At 47.2% G+C, this 20253-nt stretch overlaps 1 protein-coding gene across 3 annotated transcripts in view; it reads right to left on the bottom strand.

Moving 5' to 3' along the window:
- Positions 1 to 2967: 2967 nt before the first annotated feature.
- The window catches only part of lzts1 (leucine zipper, putative tumor suppressor 1), a 19129-nt gene continuing 1843 nt past the window's right edge, over positions 2968 to 20253 (bottom strand). The window contains exons 2-10 of one of the 3 annotated variants that reach the window (XM_079747506.1): positions 11843 to 11996; positions 9125 to 9585; positions 8226 to 8363; positions 6119 to 6278; positions 5458 to 5840; positions 4610 to 4783; positions 4192 to 4323; positions 3874 to 4068; positions 2968 to 3564 (exon numbers count right to left, since the gene is read on the bottom strand). In XM_079747506.1, the coding sequence (XP_079603632.1) occupies positions 2995 to 3564; positions 3874 to 4068; positions 4192 to 4323; positions 4610 to 4783; positions 5458 to 5840; positions 6119 to 6278; positions 8226 to 8363; positions 9125 to 9406 (2034 nt within the window). In that variant the 5' untranslated portion in view covers positions 9407 to 9585; positions 11843 to 11996 and the 3' untranslated portion in view covers positions 2968 to 2994. The remainder of the gene's footprint in view (positions 3565 to 3873; positions 4069 to 4191; positions 4324 to 4609; positions 4784 to 5457; positions 5841 to 6118; positions 6279 to 8225; positions 8364 to 9124; positions 9586 to 11842; positions 11997 to 20253) is intronic. The other 2 variants (XM_079747505.1, XM_079747507.1) reach the window with 2 other exon arrangements.

The following is a 20253-nucleotide window of genomic DNA, read 5'->3' as shown; positions in this document are numbered from 1 at the left end:
CCCATACAATGGATCTGAGCTGCAATCTAGCATGTGATACTTGTAGTGGTTGTCGGAAACACATAGAAAATGGATGATTTATTCTTGAGTCTTGGATTGCCCGTGAGTAAGAATATATATTACAATGTTAGGAGTAGGAAAAAGCGTGTTTTGATCAGAGCAGAGACAGTTGGATGTGTTCTGGTGTTAATGTTAATGTTCTGGCGGCCTGGGTTGGTGACTACTAAGGATCCTGTTTGTGTACCAGGGGATATGTCCCCGGCCCAGTGCACGGCTAATTAATTCAGGCCCCTTTGTGCCCGCCTGTTGGCCGATCATCAAAATCCCAGCAGGGTGCGACGGCATTATTATCATGTCACTGCGGGACAGAGCTAAATCATCACCCAATCCCTTCTGATGGTCGAGCAGCTGTTGTCCAATCGCACAGAGACATCTGCTGGACCAAGACGGTGTGTGTTGAACCCAAGTGATACCGGCAAATGGAGAAAAGAAACCCAACCGAAAGCAAGATAACCCATTCGGCCCCTCACCATTTTTATCAACCACGCTTCATCCCTTTTATTAAATCATTCGCTCACACAATGACAATGACTATGCAATAATGAGAAGTATCATCGGAACCACCGATCCGGCTGCTATCATTATTTACAGGTTTCAAAGCGGTTCAAGAATAAAACAGCATCAATGTTGCTGAAAATGAATGTTTTACTTGAATTTACGTGTGCTTGTTGTTTTGATGAGAGCCTGTGTTATAAGGCAACGAGAGTAGAAGTCATTGCTTCCATCTCTCTAACTGTCTTGTGCTAACGGCCACTTGGTGTGTCTGAGTTCTGCTTGGTATTCATCCAGCATCGCCATGCTTTTATTTGAATGACTACATGGCAGACACTGACAATGGCCCTTAATTTGATTTCAGTTTGGATTGGAGTGCTGCTGGTACATATAAAGCTAAAGCTCACAAAAGCAAGATACGTGGTAATTAGCAAAAGAGGAAAAAAGTGGTGTTAGTGTGCGTGTGTGTGTGTGTGTGTGTGTGTGTGTGTGTGTATGTGTGTGTGTGTGTGCTGGAGTGGGCATCTGAGACCTTAGCCTGTATAAAATGTGGGGTTTGACAATTTGTGTAACTGAAAACGCAACGTTGATGCACTAAAAACATTGAGGTTTATTTGAGACGTTATAAATAGTGGTTACTTCCACAGTGGTGTCATAAACACTATCAAGAAGTATATCACAAAATAAACCATATTAAACAATCCATTTCGAAACACTATTCTCTGTTAAAGTTGACAGTAAGTCATTCATCTTCCTGTATGAATCGCGGTGTGTTTTATCTAGCCCACTATAACATCCAGCCTTGTTTCACTGTGGAAGTGCGTTTGTAGATTACTTTTATCATCATATAAACCCAACACGAGATTGACTTCTGCAAATACCAAAGGAAGCCGTTTTTATCTTTACCTTCGAGTTGTACTTAAAACCAATGTTTTTTAGTCTTTTAATCTGCTTGTTTACTTCTAACTTTTAGTTATTCAGCGGTACCAGGGCCAAGAAATAATATTGCTTTTCAGCTCAACTGCTTACGCAATGGTGTTCCCAATTCTCTCTGTGTCTGTCACTCCCTCTCTCTCTCTCTCTCTCTGTCCCTCTCTGTCTCCTTCTGTCTTTCTCTTTCTCTCTCGGTCTTTCTCTCTGTCTTTCTCTCTCTCTCTCTCTCTCTCTCGCAACACATTTTGTGCTGCAGTGATGAGCACCACAGATCACTGCATCATCTTTGCCTATAGCAACAAAGTCAAAGGTCAAGTCAACAACTCACAAACATGCCCTCTTCTCAGTGTGGACAACACACAGTGCCTGCTGACAGAAAGGTGATCTCATATTTTCAGTATAAGAAAATGTTCAGTGTCATAATGAATTTATCTTGAATCTTGGAAACACAATAATATCTGAAGTGAATATCTGAAGTGAAATTTGTGACATATTCCCTTTTTGTTTTTACAGAATTACCTCAATTCTGATCACTCTCAACCACAGTGCAGTCATGGTATTTATTTTCATTCAGGAATTATTTAGTAATACATGAACACACATCCAGTGTGTGGACTGTTTCTCTAGTGATACACTCAGCCGTTTAATGTTAGGTGGAAATCCATACATGCAGTGATCCATCCATCAAAGTGTGAGCTTGTAATATCCCTTGCTAAAAACACTTATATCATGTTGACCAAATATATCAAAAAGTGAAAGGATGATGTATGTCATACCTAATACATTTTTCTATTTTATACCAGCACTGACAGAAAGCCACTTTGTGATCGATTGTTTTAAACATTTTAAATGAAAACCTGATGGTCCTGTTCTATGTCTATCTGTTTTATTTCAGTATCATCTAAAAAATAAATATATTAAGATATACTCATGTAAACATATATCATTGTTACTATAACATCACAACCAGTGTAGCTCTACCAAATATCTGTTGGTTAATTACAGACTTGACCAAGCGACCTCATTGACCTGGTCCATCCTGTCCATTTGTCATGCGGGCCCCAGAGTGAAGCTAGTTGTTTATTGTGCTCATCATGTGTCACTGTGAGACATTAATCCCACCATGGATAAATCATCAGCTGTGGCAGCTAATAAATGTTGTTTCTCATGACAAAATGATAAACGAAGAGTTACCCTTATTTTATGTTTTCTTGTGGCATTAACCTGAATTTGAATAGTACTTTCTTTTATGGACCTGAGGACTTAGTGCTAAATAAACAACAGAGGCTTTTTGTTTTTACTGTCAAAAAAGCGTGTTGACAGTGGAACTTCAGTAGATCAGTCGTTTGTGTCGTTGTATCTAGACTCGGTGTGTAACATCTGTTACCATACTGCATCAGTGTGACAACATCTAGGTGCCAGTGGATTAACCCCCCCCCCCCCCCCCCCCCATGTGTCTCTCCTACCCACCGCTCCCGCCCTGGCGTCACTCCCACACACGCACGCTCCTCAGATCTCCGTGGCGATCACATCGTCGTACGTCTGCAGCCCCGAGCAGTAGGGGGCGTCTATGTCCAGCTCGGTCCTGCTCTCCAGCTCGGCGCTCAGCTCCTTCAGGATGCGCTCCAGGTCCAGGTTCCTCTTGTGCATCTGCAGGTAGTTGTTCTGCAGCTGCTTCTGGTAGCGGATCACCCTGTCCTTTTCCTTGTTCCACGTACGCCTCTCCTGCTCGAAGCTGCTGGCCAGACTCTCCCGAGACTCCACCTCCTCCCTGAGCTGCTTCTGCAGTCTCTCCACCTCTCTCTGGAGGGCGTCGGTGGAGCCTCCTCCTCCTCCTCCTCCTCCTCCTCCTCCTCCTCCTCCTCTAGTCCCATCGGCGGCCTGCTCCGGGCTCTGTGAGCCCGTTTCATGGTCTAGATTCTGGGCCTGGGCTTCGAGTTTCAAACATTGTTTGTGCCTTTGCTCTTTGGCTGAGGCCAGATCCTGCTTCATGCCCTGGATGTCTGTCTCCAGCCGGCCCACCTTCTCCCGCAGTAAGTCCGCCTCGTTCTTCTTGCGCTGGAGTTCATTTTGACACACCTGAAATCCAAAAAAATAGAGAACGATAAATATTCATACCGCGCTGCTCTGCGATAGGCGTCAGACTATTTCTTTGCCCAATCAATACGATGCATTAGAGCTTTACTGTGTGGCAAACGCTCAGCCAAAAGCATTTTGCGTGTTCAATTGCTATGCATAAAACTATGTCAACAAGCGCGGGCTGATTGCTACCTCCTGGACTTCACCACAGGTGCACTTTATACAAAGGTTTGTTGTTGGTGTTTGCGTCATCAAAGCCAGAACATGAACACAACTTTCCAACCAGAGGAAGCAGTGAACCAAGCTCACCTCCACCTCAACGGTGCGAGAATGGATCCGGTCCTTGTCTTCGCTGCTGCGTCTCTCCAGGTTCTCTATTCGGCTCTTGCTCTCCTTCAGTGCGGACTTGAGGCTCACGATTTCATTCAGCTTGTGGTTGACGTCCGTCTGTCTGTCTCGCAGCTGCTGCTTCAACAACGAGATCTCCCCCGACTTCTGGCAAATCTGTATCATAGAAAGGAGGTTTGAGAAGAAAAGGGTGAAAAACCAAACCAAAGGAATCTGCATTGACAATTGGTATCACACACACACACACACACACACACACACACACACACACGTACTCACCTCCCATTGGATCTCCTCCAGCGTGGGCGCCAGCTGTGTGTTGGCGGTCTCGTAGGACCTCAGCCTCACCTCGGCCAGCTCCTTCTCCTGGGTCAGCTTGGCGATGTCCTCCTGAAGGCTCTCCTTCTCGGCCTGTGGTGTTCAGATCAAAACATCCGTTAGATCGTCCCTAGAAACCGATTCTAACAGGTACAGGCAGATACATTAAAACCTCGTCAGACGACAGACAACGTTTTCCCGGAGGACTGTACGTCGCTAAACACATCCCTCACCTCCTCTCTCAGCTCTCCTATTTCCCCCCCTCACTCTGTTCATTTACATACTCGTGAATACACACCAAGGTGCGTGCGGTCATCGGTTGGTCTCGGCCCTGGGGGGGGGGGGGGGGGGGGATTGTGATGGGGAGGCGGGTGCTGACCTGCAGCGTGGCGACCTGCTGCTGCAGGGCCTGGTGGTTCCTGGTGGCTCTCTGAGACACCTGCCGCAGCTTGGTGGAGCAGCGCTGCTTCAGCCCCTCCATCTCGTCCGCGCAGCTCCTCTGCCGCTCCTCAAACAGCTGGCACGTGTTCCCCTCCTTCTCCTCAAAGCTCACCTGCACGGTGCAAAGGTTTTCGTTTGTTTCTCCCACTCTTTGTATTTGTATTTGTGCTTTAATGGCATGTCTATATATATATATATATATACGTTGAATAACTGTAGCAGTGATGACCACATTCATGATAGTGGTATTGTGTCAAATGCTACACATGGCTGTTCATGTGGATATTATACATTAACAAATCCGTACGCTTGCAACTTTTCAACTTCATCTTTGCTAGTGAGGCAGGGTGTTGGTTCTGGGCTATAGGGGGTGCTATTGAGGCAGGGTGCTGCGCTATAGGGGGTGCTATTGAGGCAGGGTGCTGGGCTATAGGGGGTACTATCGAGGCAGGGTGCTGGGCTATAGAGGGTGCTATTGAGGCAGGGTGCTGCGCTATAGGGGGTGCTATTGAGGCAGGGTGCTGGGCTATAGGGGGTGCTATTGAGGCAGGGTGCTGGGCTATAGGGGGTGCTATTGAGGCAGGGTGCTGGGCTATAGGGGGCGCTATTGAGGCAGGGTGCTGGGCTATAGGGGGTGCTATTGAGGCAGGGTGCTGCGCTATAGGGGGTGCTATTGAGGCAGGGTGCTGGGCTATAGGGGGCGCTATTGAGGCAGGGTGCTGGGCTATAGGGGGTGCTATTGAGGCAGGGTGCCGGTGTTGGGCTCAGACGCGGCGCGGCCTCTACCTGCAGGTCCTGCAGCTCCGACTCCCTCTCCAGCAGCCTCTGCTCCAGGCGCTCGATCAGCAGCTCGTCCGCGTTGATGGGCGAGCGGCTGCCGGCCCCCATCGCCGTCAGAGTGCCCGGGTCCTCCGTGGGGGGCCGCGCACCGGGGTCGCCATTGGCCACAGCCGCTAACCCTCCGTCGTCGTATCGGGGGCCCGGGTTAGGGCCGTTCCCGCCGCACCACGGGGGGACGTTGGGCGGGGCCCCCAGGCTGAGGGCGGGCCCCGACAGCGAGCCGTGAACAGTGAGGAACACGGCGGGGCCCGCGGCCGTGCTGACGCTCCCGCTGGTGCTGTGGGTGGGGAGGCTGGACATGGAGTTACGCCCCGAGTCGGAAAGGGTTCCTGCAATAAATAGACAGAATTGATTAGAATCTAAATGTCAGATTTTATTTATGTGTGTTTATGTGTTTGTGCGTGTGTTCGTGTGTGTGTATGTGCATGTGTCTGTCCGTGTGTGTGCCTCTGCATTTGTGTGTCCTTGTTTGTGTGGGTCCTTGTGTGTGTGAGAGTGTGTGTGTGTGTGTTTGTGTGAGTGTGTGTGTATGTTTGTGTTCTGTACCAGCTGGCCGTGGTGAGCGACCAATGGTTGGCGAGGCGAGCGAGCGTTATATTGGCAGTACCTGAGAAGGTATCTTGTTTGTGTCTGTGGATGTCAGGACTCTTCGTGGTCTCCCGGGGGCAGAGAGTGTCCGGGTTGTTCTGGCCCTGGGTGGCGGACAAGCTCCTAGGAACCACCGACTCCGAGGCAGTGGGATGAATATACAACTTGGCAGCGGGAGCCTGGAAGAACGAAATGATGGACAAGTTTTGTTGTCTGTTATTATTGTGTTTTGGAGGCTGCTTATGACCCTGGGTTGTGTGCTGTTAGTGTATTGTAGGAGGGTTTTGCTTGTCGTAATTGTTGTTTTTTGTATGCAAGCCAAAGGGTGACATTGTGATTGTAGGGTTACTGCGTGCTGATTGGCTGCCAGCACAGTGTGGAAAATGGGCCACCATGGATTTGATAGTATTATTTTTTCATATGGCATTTGAGTTGCGACCAAATCGCTGTATCTGGAGCCGAACATTCAGAATGGCCCTGAACTCTGACATAAAGGCTCATAATAGCGTGGAAATCCATCTCTCTGGAACAGGCCCAGTTCTCTTCTGTCAGTTTCGGCTACACGCATCCAAAAAAAATTGTTGTTTGTCAACAGTGAATATAACGCCTCTTGTAGATCTGCTATATTCGGTCTTGACTGGCATTTCCCCGAAGCAGGGGAAATGGGGAATTTGAGGGTCTGTTTCGCCCCGACAGTTTGAAGAATATTGTACATTCAACATCCTCATATCCCATTAGGGCAACAAGACATGATATGAATTTAAGCATTTATAGTTTTGTGAAACCCTTTGGGTAAAAGCGTACTTTAAATGGCAATTTTATATCAAATATTGAAAGTCTTGCACTACATGATAGGATAAGCAGCGTTTAAACCTGACTGAAACCAGAACCATTCCTTAAAAGGGTATTCGACTCTTGTACGCATTTGAAACAACGTGAACATTGGAGAAATCTGCTGATGGACTTGGGGTGGACGACGTTGAGAAATGGCCCAAGGTGCACCAGTAAAACTCACCATGCTGTCATGGAAGACAAATCATTTAAATTATGAATTTATACTCATGTCTCAATCCAGGCTGTTGAGCTATGTCACATCCTATGCACCCCTTCCCCTCTATTGCCCCCCCCCATCCCTTCCCTGCACCCCACATCCCTCCCATATGTGTTGTCGGGCGGAAGATGAATTGCCCCCACTGTTGTATTAATAATATGAACTGCTGCTAGAGTCCAAAAGCCCAGGCCTGTGAACTCAGCATTCCTTCTCACTGACTACACGATCGGGAAATCCGATGACTTTCACACTTTTTTCCTTCCTCTCCTCCTCCTCCTCCTCCTCCTCCTCCTCACATAGACCCCCCCCACCTCCGCTCCCCTCTCTCTCCCTTCTCTTCACCTCTTCTTTTTTTGTTTTGTTTGCCTTTTGACTGTCCCTGTTTTTTTCCCCCCGCTCTCCTGGGGAAATTATGGCCCATTGAAAAAGGGAAGCCTGGTGTTTGAGTACGCAGCTGTGTCAGAGCGATGGCTTCTTAGAAGATCAATGCATTATGAGGATATTAATCTGGGAGCAGGTTGTTTATCACCGGCTGCGTTCAATGCTGCCGCTACCTATTTATCTCGCTCCTGAGGAAAAGTTGGAATGCAGCTACGAGGTTTATTGTGGTGGAAAGTGCGCTTTTCTTTTATTAACGGCGCCTTTTAGATTAGGCTGTGCAACATGTTAACCACATGCACTGCAAGAATTAGCATTGTAATATGCTCATAACATCACTGGGCGGACTGTATGTCAAACTGAGATGAAGCAATTTTGGTTGTACTTTCTTTCTTAACTGCATCCATACCTTAGAGAGATTAAGGAAATGTGGATTTAGTATGCATAAATATATATATACACTATGTACAGGTTATTAAAGAGCCAGTAGGTATGAGGCATCGTACTCAGCGTGTGCCTACAGCTACACTGTGGACTTAAACACTCTACAACACTGCCAATATATTTAATATGCCTAACGTTTAAAGACCATGGTTATATAATAAGATGCTCTGTGTCATTGCTCATACATTGAAGGTTGTTGCGTGTTTGTTTATAGAGTGGGGGTGTCTGGTGTCTGCCTAGACAAGGTGTTTACCCTCTCTGCCTTCTTGCCCAACACTGGCAGCAGTTTCAGTGGCTGTCGCCCTTTGGATTCCCCGCTGCCATCGTCTGTGGAGATGTGGTTGTCCATTGGTCCTACTCGCTGGTACACAGCCCTGGGTTTATGGCTTACCTACGAGGCAACCGGAGAAGACAGTATGTAAACAAAGTGGTTTTCGTTGGAGGGCTTTGCTCCAAGGCCATGAGTTGTAAGTCAACAAGGACTTTTACCAGTACGTCACCCCTCCCCTTATCTGAAAGTCATCCCAACTGTCATTCTCTGAGCATAGGCACCACGACACATTTCACCTTCACCGCTCGCTCCTTTGTTCTGAGTTTGGTTTGAGATAAGATAAAGATAAGATAATGATCTATGGATCACAGACGGGGAATTCGACAGCGCTAGTTATGCGCTGCTTGTATTGATGTAACCTCGCTGTAGAGGAGATTGATTCCATAGAAGGACTCCCTCGCTACATCTTCGAGACGTCGTGACGTTCGCTGCGCTACTACTTAGGCCCTATACATTCTTCCGCTCCGCATGAGAGGAAATCGAGTTAAAAAAGTGGAAATGTGGTGAGGTGTGAACTGGATACAGCTACAGTGCTTCGAGCCTGACATGATGTGTTTATCCTCCTGCTGGTGTAAACATCCTCCTTTTGATAGTGAATAAGTACTATTGTCGATTTCTATCATTCAAGGTTGAGAACTACAAACCCGTACAAAAACAAAGAAAAATATCGCTGCATTTTAAAAACCCTCCCAGAAACGTGCTTCTGACATGCATGTTTAATTCAGGGGGGCTCGCCCCCCACCCAGCCTCCTTGAAATAACTTCACTCCATAACTAACATGGCATATCTATTTAGAACATATATATATATTTCACGCCCACCTTGATGTAGAAGAAGTCTTCGCTCCGTCCCGACCTGGAATGAGAGAGGCCCTTGGCGGGGGCGCGAGTGGACGCACACGATGAGGACCCCTGACCCAGCCCGCAGTTCAGCAGGCTCTCAGACAGCAGGCTGCGGCTCCCCGCCCGCCGGGGTGGAGGAGGGTGGAGGTGGTGCTGGGGGTGGCGCTGGTGGCTCGCTCCCTTCTTTAGCTGGGGGTCCGACGCCTGGCAGTGTCTCTCCTGGACGCTGTTCCCGTTGACGAGGCTGCTGACGCTACCCATGGTGCTGCCGGCATGGGTGGAGGCATGGGGTGGGGGCCGAGGGGGGCTCGGTTCTGGGGGTTCTGGTGGGGGTACTGGGGGTGGCGGGGGTGGTGGTTTTGGGGGCGGAGGTCAGGTTATACCCACGGGAGCAGAGAACAGGCTTCATGACCTCGGAGACCAGCTGCCACGGTTTTCATCTGCGTGATAAAGACATAAGAAAGAAGAAGAAGACAGGAGAAAGTAGGTTAGTAAGTCGGTAAAATGTATTTATATAGCAGTGTTCCCGAGCAAACGTCACCAAGGGTTTAACAAAGTTCAGACCACGCCTGAACGTGATGGCGACTGAAACACTGGGGGATGTTTCTCAGTAGAAAATGGGCCGGGCACATTGGTCCCCTTGGCGGTTTTTCTTGATTAGCGACATTTTATGACTCAAGGTTCAATATTATACATAAGGTCAGTTAGTATATGAGGTCAATGGTTGATGATTGCTCGATTTTTGCATGCAAAATATGCAGCCACACAACTTTTTTGTTAAATAAGTTTGACTCGGTTAACTGAGTTAAAAAATAAGAAGGATTACTTTTTCAGAATATATTTGGAACATCATGAACATATATCAAATAGTAATATCAAAGGAGGCCGACAATAACAGGTTTATATCTCATATTTGGTAAAAACACATTTTTGAATCTCACTTGCCCTGCAGCTCTGCAATACCTGCTTTGCTTCCCTAAGTTATTTCCTTCATTGGGGTTAAGATGTTGTGAATATCTGTTTTTCTGTTTAAGCATGCATTCCTCAGGCAGGAGTGTACTCACACGTTAAGCAAACACTGAGAGGAAGCCGTTGGCTCGCTGCCTGGCTTTGTGCAACAGAATTATAGCTCAGCCGTTGGTCTTGACAAATAACTCTTTAGTTGCCCTTCCTCCAGACTGACTGGTAATCAGGCAACTTTACATCTACTCCAAACTTGGCTCCCAGAAGGCCTCAACAGGAAAGGACTGATACCACCCGCACCCTACTTTTTCTGCCTTTGGCAAAATAAAAATGATACAAAACAACAAATCTTATTTTTAAATTATTGTTCCAATTGGTCGAATGACTGGCAGATTGCAGTTGAGAAAAAATATGGGTTGGTCTCAAAATTATTTTTCTGTGTGTGTGGTGCGCGCATGTGTGTGAAAGTGTGTGCTTTGTAAGTGTGTGTGTGTGTGTGTGTGTGTGTGTGTGTGTGTGTGTGTGTGTGTGTGTGTGTGTGCGTGTGTGTGTAATTGTTCGTGGTGTGTGTTTGGGGTGTGTGCATGGTGTGTTTCTACTATTCTTCACAATTTTGTAAAATTACATTTGGAAGAATGATTGGCAGATTGCAGTTGAGAAAAATATGTGTTGGTGTCCAATCCTTTTTCTCTGATTGTGTGTGTTGTTGTGCGTATTGTGTGTGTCCTTTCCTTCTTCACTAATCAAAAGAAGATTAGTGAAGAAGAACAACTCCCCCCCCCTCCCCCTCCCCCTCCCACACACACACACACACACACACACACACCATGGCCGCCTCCTCCTTCCATAGAGATCCAGGAGCCCCAGACGCTATGCTGGGGATGATCTCCAACCCACTGGGGAAAAGTCCAGTGGGACAGGCCCCTCTCTCCACAGCTACCCCAGTGGCAGAGAGCTCTAAAGTAGATAATAGCACCCGGTCCCTCCCCAACCATCTGGTCTCGGGCCTGTAAGGGCTCTATAACGGGATCAGCCACAGAAAGGGCGCCGGGTCCAAAGGGCCGGCCATAATCGTACACATTTTGGCGGAAAATCACAGTTAGCCGGGAGCTAATCCATGCCTAATTGCCGTTTGCTTGGTCCTGTTAGGAGGACACGCACCCTCGTCAATGTCATCGAGTGTTTGGAATAGTTTGTGTGAGGGGCGAGATGTCGAGGGAGGAGGGGAAGGCGGAGGCGGGAACTTTGTCTTGTCACTTTTCATGACTCAGAAGGTGAAGATGATACGTAAAATAATGCTAGCATGAGATAGTGAAGCGAAATGTAACGAGGACAATACGCACACGCCCCCCCCCCACTGGGGCTGAAATAACAAGATCACATACTGTATGCAGCGGTTTATCCCGTCTATTTGTACACGGATTACACACCAGGAATTGAACACCTCGTTTTTTGCAATTCCCACCATAAGAGATGCAGTGTGCTGAAAAACTGTAAGTCCTCAACTGCTGCCTGACAAAGTTGACAAAAGCATCAAACCGTGACGAACCGGTGGAAAACCTGAAGTTATGCCGCTGTCTGCTGTCCTGAAGTGATTCCCCCTCTCTCTCTGCCACTGGAGACCGGAGCTCCCCTTTAAACAATCCTCCCTCTCACTTTGACTCACTGCGATGCTCACCAGCACTGCCACACCGGCCGCAGGTGCACAGAAAACAAAAGAAGAGGCCTACTTACTGCCCGGTCCTAAGCATCCATCCCCTCCGCCACAGCCGGAGCCCGGCTTCCACTCCACACAAGGGGACGGCACACCGGTGGAAGAGGCCTGGTGGTTCCCTGGACCAGAGTCCACGTGTGTTGGTCTGGGTGAGTGTGCGTGTGCGTGCGGTCTCTGAGTGAATGAGAGGAAGGATGTTTCACTATCAACACAGCCAGGAGGGTCGGCTGATGCTCGCTCTTCCCCGGAGGAGGGCGGGCCTACAGGCTTTCCTCTCGTGAGCCGGGACCCAGTTTTGCATTATAACTGACATGTAAATGCGTGTCCCCTATGTGTTTGTGTGTGTGTGCACACGCGTGTGTGTGTGTGTGTGTGTGTGTGCTTTAGGGAGGAGCCCGAGCCCTCCTCCCCCCCCCATCCCAGGGGGACCAGTGTACAACATGTGCTCCCCCCAGGCCCGGCGTGTGCCGCTCAAGTGATTAACTGCGACCCACCAACAAAGGATTCTTTACACCCGCCCCCCTTACTATCACACTCGCAGACACGCCCCCACACCCTGCTCCCCTCGTTGACTAAATGTGTAAAATCCATTCATTTCTCCCTCCCTCTGGCCCTCCCTCTCTCTCCCGCCCACTCCCCCCTCCCTCACTACATCCACCCATCAGCACCCTCCCTCCCCACACCCACTCTGAATAAACAACACTTTTCCTGAAGGAGGGCAGAGAGGGGGGGGGGGGGGGGGGGGGGGTGATAGTACTCTTGGCCTCTCTCTGTTTTTTTGACTCTCTTTGTCTGTTGAAGTGCGCCACTCTCTCTCTTTCCCTTTCTCTCTCTCTCTCTCTCTTTCCCTCTCTCTCTCTCTCTCTCTCTTTCCCTTTCTCTCTCTCTCTCTCTTTCCCTTTCTCTCTCTCTCTCTTTCCCTTCCTCTTTCTCTCTCTCTCTCCCTCTTCATCTCAAACCAATTCAAACCAATTGTGAACAATAAAAAGGTCAAGGTATTCAATGTTAAATACAAAATATATACGTATATAGATATCAGATATTATACTAAGTATTCAATATTTAAAAAGTAAAAAGTTGGATGTTAGAAAAAGATCGAGTATCTCTCTTTCTTTTTCTCTCTATCTCTCTCACCCTAGCACCCTCTCTCTCTCTCTCTCTCTCTCTCTCTCTCTCTCTCTCTCTCTCTCTCTCTCTCTCTCTCTCTCTCTCTCTATCTCCCTCTCTCTCTCTCTCTCTCTCAGACTTGTGACTGCCACTTGATGTACTCTCTTCCAACAGTTCAGGCCCGTATTTAAGTGGGAAATAAATGGCCTTTGCTTACAATGAGGGCCAATGAAGATCCTCCGCCTCAAAGTGAGTTACTACCGGGCGGCCCCCACACGCTTTATTTGTTCATGCACTCACACATACACACGCCTGCGAAGACACACACACACACACACACACACACACACACACACACACACACACACACACATACACACACACACATGCACACACACACACACTTAAAGTGATATACAAAGCGCATTGGCATCCTGAGAGTAGTAACTGTTTGGACCAAATGTAATCCAGCGATGAAGTGAAGAGAAAATTCAAGGTGCTTTGTTGCCAATGAAATAGTGGCTACAAGCAGCTCTAGTTTCCAAGCCTTTGTTGACAAAAACAAGTCTAAATCATATTGGATTCTTTCTTTGCCTGAAGAGAAGGCGCATATTTTTCTTTCTTTCTTTCTTATTGCAAAAACCCCGCACAAGAAAACAGATTGAGGGGATATTTCGCCTTCTGATCACAGCCAGGCGCTATTTATTATTGATGGCAGTATAAAACTTGCAATACAGATAAAATCAATTTGTTGAAAGTAAATAAAGTAATAAAAATGGCTCGTGGAAATCAGGGGGAATGCAAAACCAAGATCCCATCTCTTCTCCGACCTTGCTGCGATCGACCTGCCGTCGATACACAGGGATGTACGGAATATGTTTTATGGAGATTTACCATTTGTAACTAATGTTGTTTCATTTCTGAACATAAAGAAGCGACCCCAAGGCTCCAGCGCCACCGCTCTCCTTCCAGAGCTGTTCTAACGTCTCTCAGCAGCACTGCCTGAACAGCCTGTCAGTTGTGGGCCTTTGTTCCCCGATTACAGCCGTTCAGCCCCAATCCCTCTTTGTCTCTGGACCCTCACGCTCTCCACATATGTGGCCGCTCCGACACAGCACAGGCGCACGGTTAGTGCTGGGTCGGGTCCATCAACAAACCATCAAATGAGATATCAAGGATAATTATAAGAACCTGCTGTACTTCTTGCTCCTTCAAGGGTTTAGATTAGCGCTAAAAGGCTCTCGTATAGTTAGTGTGTATTGAGTAGGAGGCAGAATGTGAGTGTGGTTGTGCCGTGTGTTTAATTTGTTCTTGGGCATTATTGTGTTATTTATTACATTGTATATACTATGAGCACCCTTTTTATAGGATTTAGTGTGCACTTGTTTGCATTGTGTGTGTGTGTTTGTGTGTGTGTGTGTGTGTGTGTTTGTGTGGGTGTGTGTGTGTGTGCGTGTGTCGAAAAAGGGGGTTGACCCAGCTTTTGAGAGCCAGCTGACCCCATTGACACAGAGCCCTGCTCCAGTGAAGACCATCTGACAGTAACCCCCCCCCCCCCCACACCCCACCCGTACCCTAACCCCTCGACACCACCACCTACAAAACACAGACACGTATATACAAACACACACACACAAACACACACACACATGCACACACACTGACGTACATGCACACGTGTGCGCACACGGACACAAACACAAACACAAACACACACACACACACACACACACACACACACACACACACACACACGGCACATAAACACAGAAACCGACAAGCACACAAATACGGAACCACAGGAGCACAAAAACACACTCACACACACACACACACACACACACACACACACACACACACACACATAAGCCCCCCTCCAGACATAAACACTAGCGCACTCACAAAAACACACTAAACCAGACACATGAATGGAAGCACAGAAGCACACAAACACCTCCCCCCCCCACACACACACACTCACACACTCACACACAAACACACAAACACACACACACACACACACACACACACACACACACACACACCATAGCCAATCCATTACCAGTGGCAGTGAGTGAGAAGGGCTCAGTGTGCAACAAAAGGGGAGGATTTATACCTGGCTGACAATGACCATGAGACTGTGTTTCCACTGTACCCACCCAGCTCCCAGCCACCAAGGCAGATGGCCCAGCACTGTCGTCCTCCGACAGATGTAGCGATGATCCGTCTAGTTCATTGCTACTCTTACATTTTATGGGCTGCAACTTGAAAAAGATATTGTTCACCGCTTCATTTGCATAATCTAAGCACATCTATGGGTGCCCCTTTTGTCTTCAGTCTATGATCATAAATTACCGGCATTGTGTACTTAATGTGTGGTTCACGTGATTTATTCATGCTTACACCATGCTCACTTCAAAATGCATTTCCCTGCCCTTTCTGAGGCCAGTGCTCGGAGTTGAATGACAGTTGAATGAGCCCCTGAACGAAAAGTGAGATTTACGTTTGCACACTCACAAACACAAATGTGAGGAGTGTGTTCAAGTTAAACAATCGATCACTTTGTCCCCAAACTTCCCGTTTCTGTATTCTGACCCTGGAAAGAAGCCAATATCCAGACCATTAAATCAAAGCATCCCTCTATTCAAATGGCTGAGCGAGTTCCCCCCACCAACATGGAATAACATATGATATAACGTGAATCTATTCCTAGTGCCCCTGCATTCGTTGGATGCGGATCACGGGGAGAGTGGAAAAATTCAGACTTTGGGGGAAAAAAAGAAAAATGGTAATTCTTCGGGGGCATTTGAGATGGAGTCTCATCTTCCCATCCTGCCCTCACTGCAACGCACGTCCAATGGCCTTGTTCGGATGCATCGATTTGTTATTTATTGATGTATTTGTTTACGCGTGATGGATGACAGTAGTCTATGGTAATAGTGGTGAGTATTATTGATCTGGGCCTTGTTACGGCCGTGTTAAGGCGGTGACTAATGAAGCCGTGTGTTGTATGAGCAGCGACTGGGAATACAGGCGGCACACAAGCGTCTATTACTTTCAGGGTTAACTCTATCTACTGTGGCCCTGGCAGACTTGAATGCACACAGATGTTCGCAGCAATTAAATTGCGTGCACCACACACACACACACACACACACACACACACACACACACACACACACACACACACGCACAGACACATAGACACACATAAACACAAACCCAGACACATACCCAGCACACCCTCAACAAGCAAACACACACACACGTACACACACACATACACACACACACACACACACACACACACACACACACACACACACACACACACACACACACACACACACACACACACACACATATATACACACACACACTTACTAAACACACCCTCAAAAAGCGCACACACATACACACACACACACACACACAAACACACATATATACATACAAACACACACACTCACACACCCTAAAAAAACGCATACACACACACACACACACACACACACTGAGGCAAGCACGCACACACAATGGAATCCAATAGGGGCTAATTGAGTAATCCATTTAGTGTATTGTAGAGGAGATTGAGCATGAATAGCGCTTCCATGGTGAAGAGGGGGGCATCAGATGCTCATTATCGCCCCAAAGTAAGGCCATGGAATAACAGGCACGGAGAGAGGCATGGAGAGGGTGAGAGAGGACGTCAAAACACACGGCGAGAGAGAGAGAGAGACAGAGAGGAGAGAGAGAGAGAGAGAGAGAGAGAGAGAGAGAGAGAGAGAGAGAGAGAGAGAGAGAGAGAGCTACCCTGTGCATCTCACAGGGCCGCCCTGTCCACAGTCCACCGATGGCTCCTTTGCCCGCCGTATTAAGCGCACGCTTCACGTGCATAATAGTCCTGCAAGGTTCCATTATGGTGAATATGAACCGCCTTGCTCCACAATACACCGCTCCAATCGCTTTACTGTCATTGTTGTTTTATATTCAGAAAGTTGCCTTTACCTTCTCACATACCCCCCCCCCCCCCATACAGAGAAGATGTGAGGTCAAGAGCCTGACTCAGCCCTCTGTAATAGGAAGGGAAGATCTCTAAACACGTCTCTTCGTCTGAGTGTCTGTGGTCCGCCAGATACTGCGGTAGGGAGCCATTTGCATATCGCCGGGCAGTGGGGATATATAGAGAAAAATGTTTTTTTAATGGAGTTTAAATGGAATCTCTTAATGCTGATTCCGGGGCATAAATCGATGCCAGTGGAGGAGGCACAGCAGCCGGAGTTAAACACCCAGATCCACTTTCTTTGCAGCTCTATTGAGCCGTAACAGCCCATTTGAGATTGATTATCTTCTTGGAATCTGTCCTCTTCTACTGTGGCGTCCATCGCTTATTAAGTGGAACTCTTGGAATACTCCCAAAGATTATCCAAAGAAAACTTCTGGCAGTTCCTGAGAAGGGCACACATCTCTGGCTCTCTCCTCCGTCATGAGATATTTAGTTTTAGGGCTTTTTTGGTATTCTGCTCGCTCTAAAAATGGGGAAGTTAAAAATCGATGGTATAACATGCTGGCTTCACAATGTAAGCCCTGTTTTAACCTCTATATCTTTCACAGATGTATACGTTTGTTTTAGGAACCGACTGGGTCTAGTATCGGCCTGTTATGATATTGGACGTTGAACTGTTGGATCGAATTACCTTCGTCGTCAAACTTGTTTTTTCGGATCACAAATGCACCTAATGTAATCAAGCATTGAAGCAATTGTTTCATCACCTCCAGGATATCTGACTCTGGCGGTGGTCTCGATGCACTATTCATGTAATCTCTGCAACTCAGTTAGTTCTGTCATTCAGCACTGTGAGGCTATGGGTTTGAATACTGCCAAATAAATTCACAATGATGGCCGCCATTTCATACCAGCATTGTTGTGTGTTATTTCCGATGTAGGAATTAATCTTCGTCTGGGTCATTATCTGGGCATTACAGTTTTTTTCAATTGCTTGACCACTATAGACACATGCTTTGACCAAAGTAACACAACTTGAAGTTTTTGTAATACCTATACCTTAAACACATGTAACAATTCCTTAAACAAAAGCGCTGCACTTTAGTTGCTATTCTGCAACACACTTGCTCCTTTCTGCAACACACTTACTGCTGCACACTACACACTATGTCAAACATAAGACACTTAGTTCAAAAATGTCATCTCAGTAAACTAAACACATTGGGTAATTGAAAATACTAAAATACACGCCTCAAAACACTTACTTACAAAACCGAACACCTATCAGCCAGCTACAAAAAGGCCAAAGGGCAATTGTGCACGTCCCGGGGCAGCGCGGGGGAAATATATCATTGTGTGCCGCCATAAGCCTTTGAGGGTAACTACACCATCATGCAAAATCATCATGTCCCTACAATACCCAACATATCATCACACTTCTAGATGCACTTCATGATGCAGCTGAACAGATCAGAGCAGCCCAGGTTTGTCTGGGATAATGTTCATTTCCATCGGGCTGTTTTGGTCCGGAACTGGTACGCCAACCATGAACAATTTGAAGTCGTATACTCGCCATTTCTACACCCTATAGAAGGTTTTTTTCGGCTTGAGGATGTAGTGTATATGACCGCCAACCACATGCCCGCATGCCTCTTCTGCAGGCAATGGAACAGGCCTGCGGAGACATTTAGGTAAGGTCAAACCATGGATGGATTCGGCGAGGATCCATAAGCCCACCCACGCACAATTGCCGTGTTTTTCTGTGTTTACAGTATGTACAGTACAGTTGTGTATTTTTGGTAAATGTTTGTTATACTTTAGCTTACACTGAATCTATTGAACTGTAAAGTACTGTATTGCAATGTACAGTATTCAGTATTAGATTTTTTGGTTGTTGTGAAAACGTGCCCTGTGTGGAACTGAATAAAAACAGTGAATATGGAAGACTGCAATGTTTTATGTAAAGTAGGCTAGTGTGTTGCTGCTGATCTGAAAGTGTATTCATATGATACAAGTGTGTATCATTTTGTCATCAGAATGACATTTTGACAAAGGATTGTTAGGTTTCGATAGAAGAGTTCAATTTGACATAGATGGGAATGGTATATTTCTCAGTGTTGTGTCTTATTTGCTTGTTTGTTGAGTTTTGACCCAGTGAGCCAAGTTTTGCAAAATGTGTTCAAGCAATCGAAAAAAACTGTAATCGTGAATCTTCGTTCATTAGGGGGAGATATTGTCGTGTTTAAAACTGCCTCAGCGCTTTTCATGATAGACCTGGCAAAACATAGTTTCCCTTAGCCTAGGTTACGGTGTATTTACACCAATTATACATTTTATAATACTCACTACGATCCTCTCTTGTGGAGCCCTCTCAACAGGACCGTCCCATGATGCATTGTGGTGTACGAGCCCTATGGGCGCACACACAGGCAGCACCGGTGAGTTACGACACACGGCCGAATCAGACAGAGGCGTTTTTATAAATACTGAACCACTGCCTCTCACAAAGCGTCGGTCGAACCCCGCACCGACACGTGGGAGGAGGAGCGATAGGGCCGCTGATAGGCTGGCACGGAGGGAGGGCGTAGGACGGTTCTGAACCGTCCTCCCACCTTGCTAATCTACGGCCGCTTGCTCAATGTGTGTGTGTGTGTGTGTGTTTGTGTGTGTATGTGTGTGTGTGCGTGTGGGTGTGTGTGGTTAGGAATGTGGATGTGTGTGTGTTTGTGTTTGTGTGTGGAAAGGAATGTGGATGTGTGTTTTTGTTTGTGTAACTGTGTGTGGGTGTGCGTGTGTGTGTGTGTGTATGTGTGTGGGTATGTGCTGGTAGGAGTGTGGATGTGTGTGTGTTTGTGTAACTGTGTATCCCTTTGTCTATGTGCGTGTGTGTGCGTCTGTGGTGTTGTGTGGGGGTGGAGGAGAAGACACAATGATCTCACTGACAGGGGCGGACACGGTAAAGATAACTGGTAGAAATGTGCGGCCCAGGCGATATCCATGTAGCGCAAACAGTTTTCAAAGCCCGAGCCCTCTGTATCTGTGAACCAAACACTGCAAGGACCTCACACTCAATATTCCCATCAAAGCGATGGCAGCACCGCCACCCCCCATGCAAAAGGTACCGCCATTACTCATACACCTGGCGCACGTGATGGGTTTATGTAAGAGTCGATAGTGCACGATGCATTATTTAGAGCGGTGAGAGCCGACAATAGAGGGGCCGGATAAGTGGACAGTAATGGTGTGAATACAAAGCTGAGGGACTAAAAGGCTTCAAAGTGGAGCCTGAGTCAGACGAGATGCTCCCTGAGAGGATCT

The sequence above is a fragment of the Pollachius pollachius genome (genome assembly GCF_949987615.1).
Source record: "Pollachius pollachius genome assembly, chromosome: 1".
Classification (NCBI taxonomy): Eukaryota; Metazoa; Chordata; class Actinopteri; order Gadiformes; family Gadidae; genus Pollachius; species Pollachius pollachius.
The sequence above is the reverse complement of the archived record's forward strand: the minus strand, read 5'-3'. Positions and strand labels throughout refer to the sequence as shown.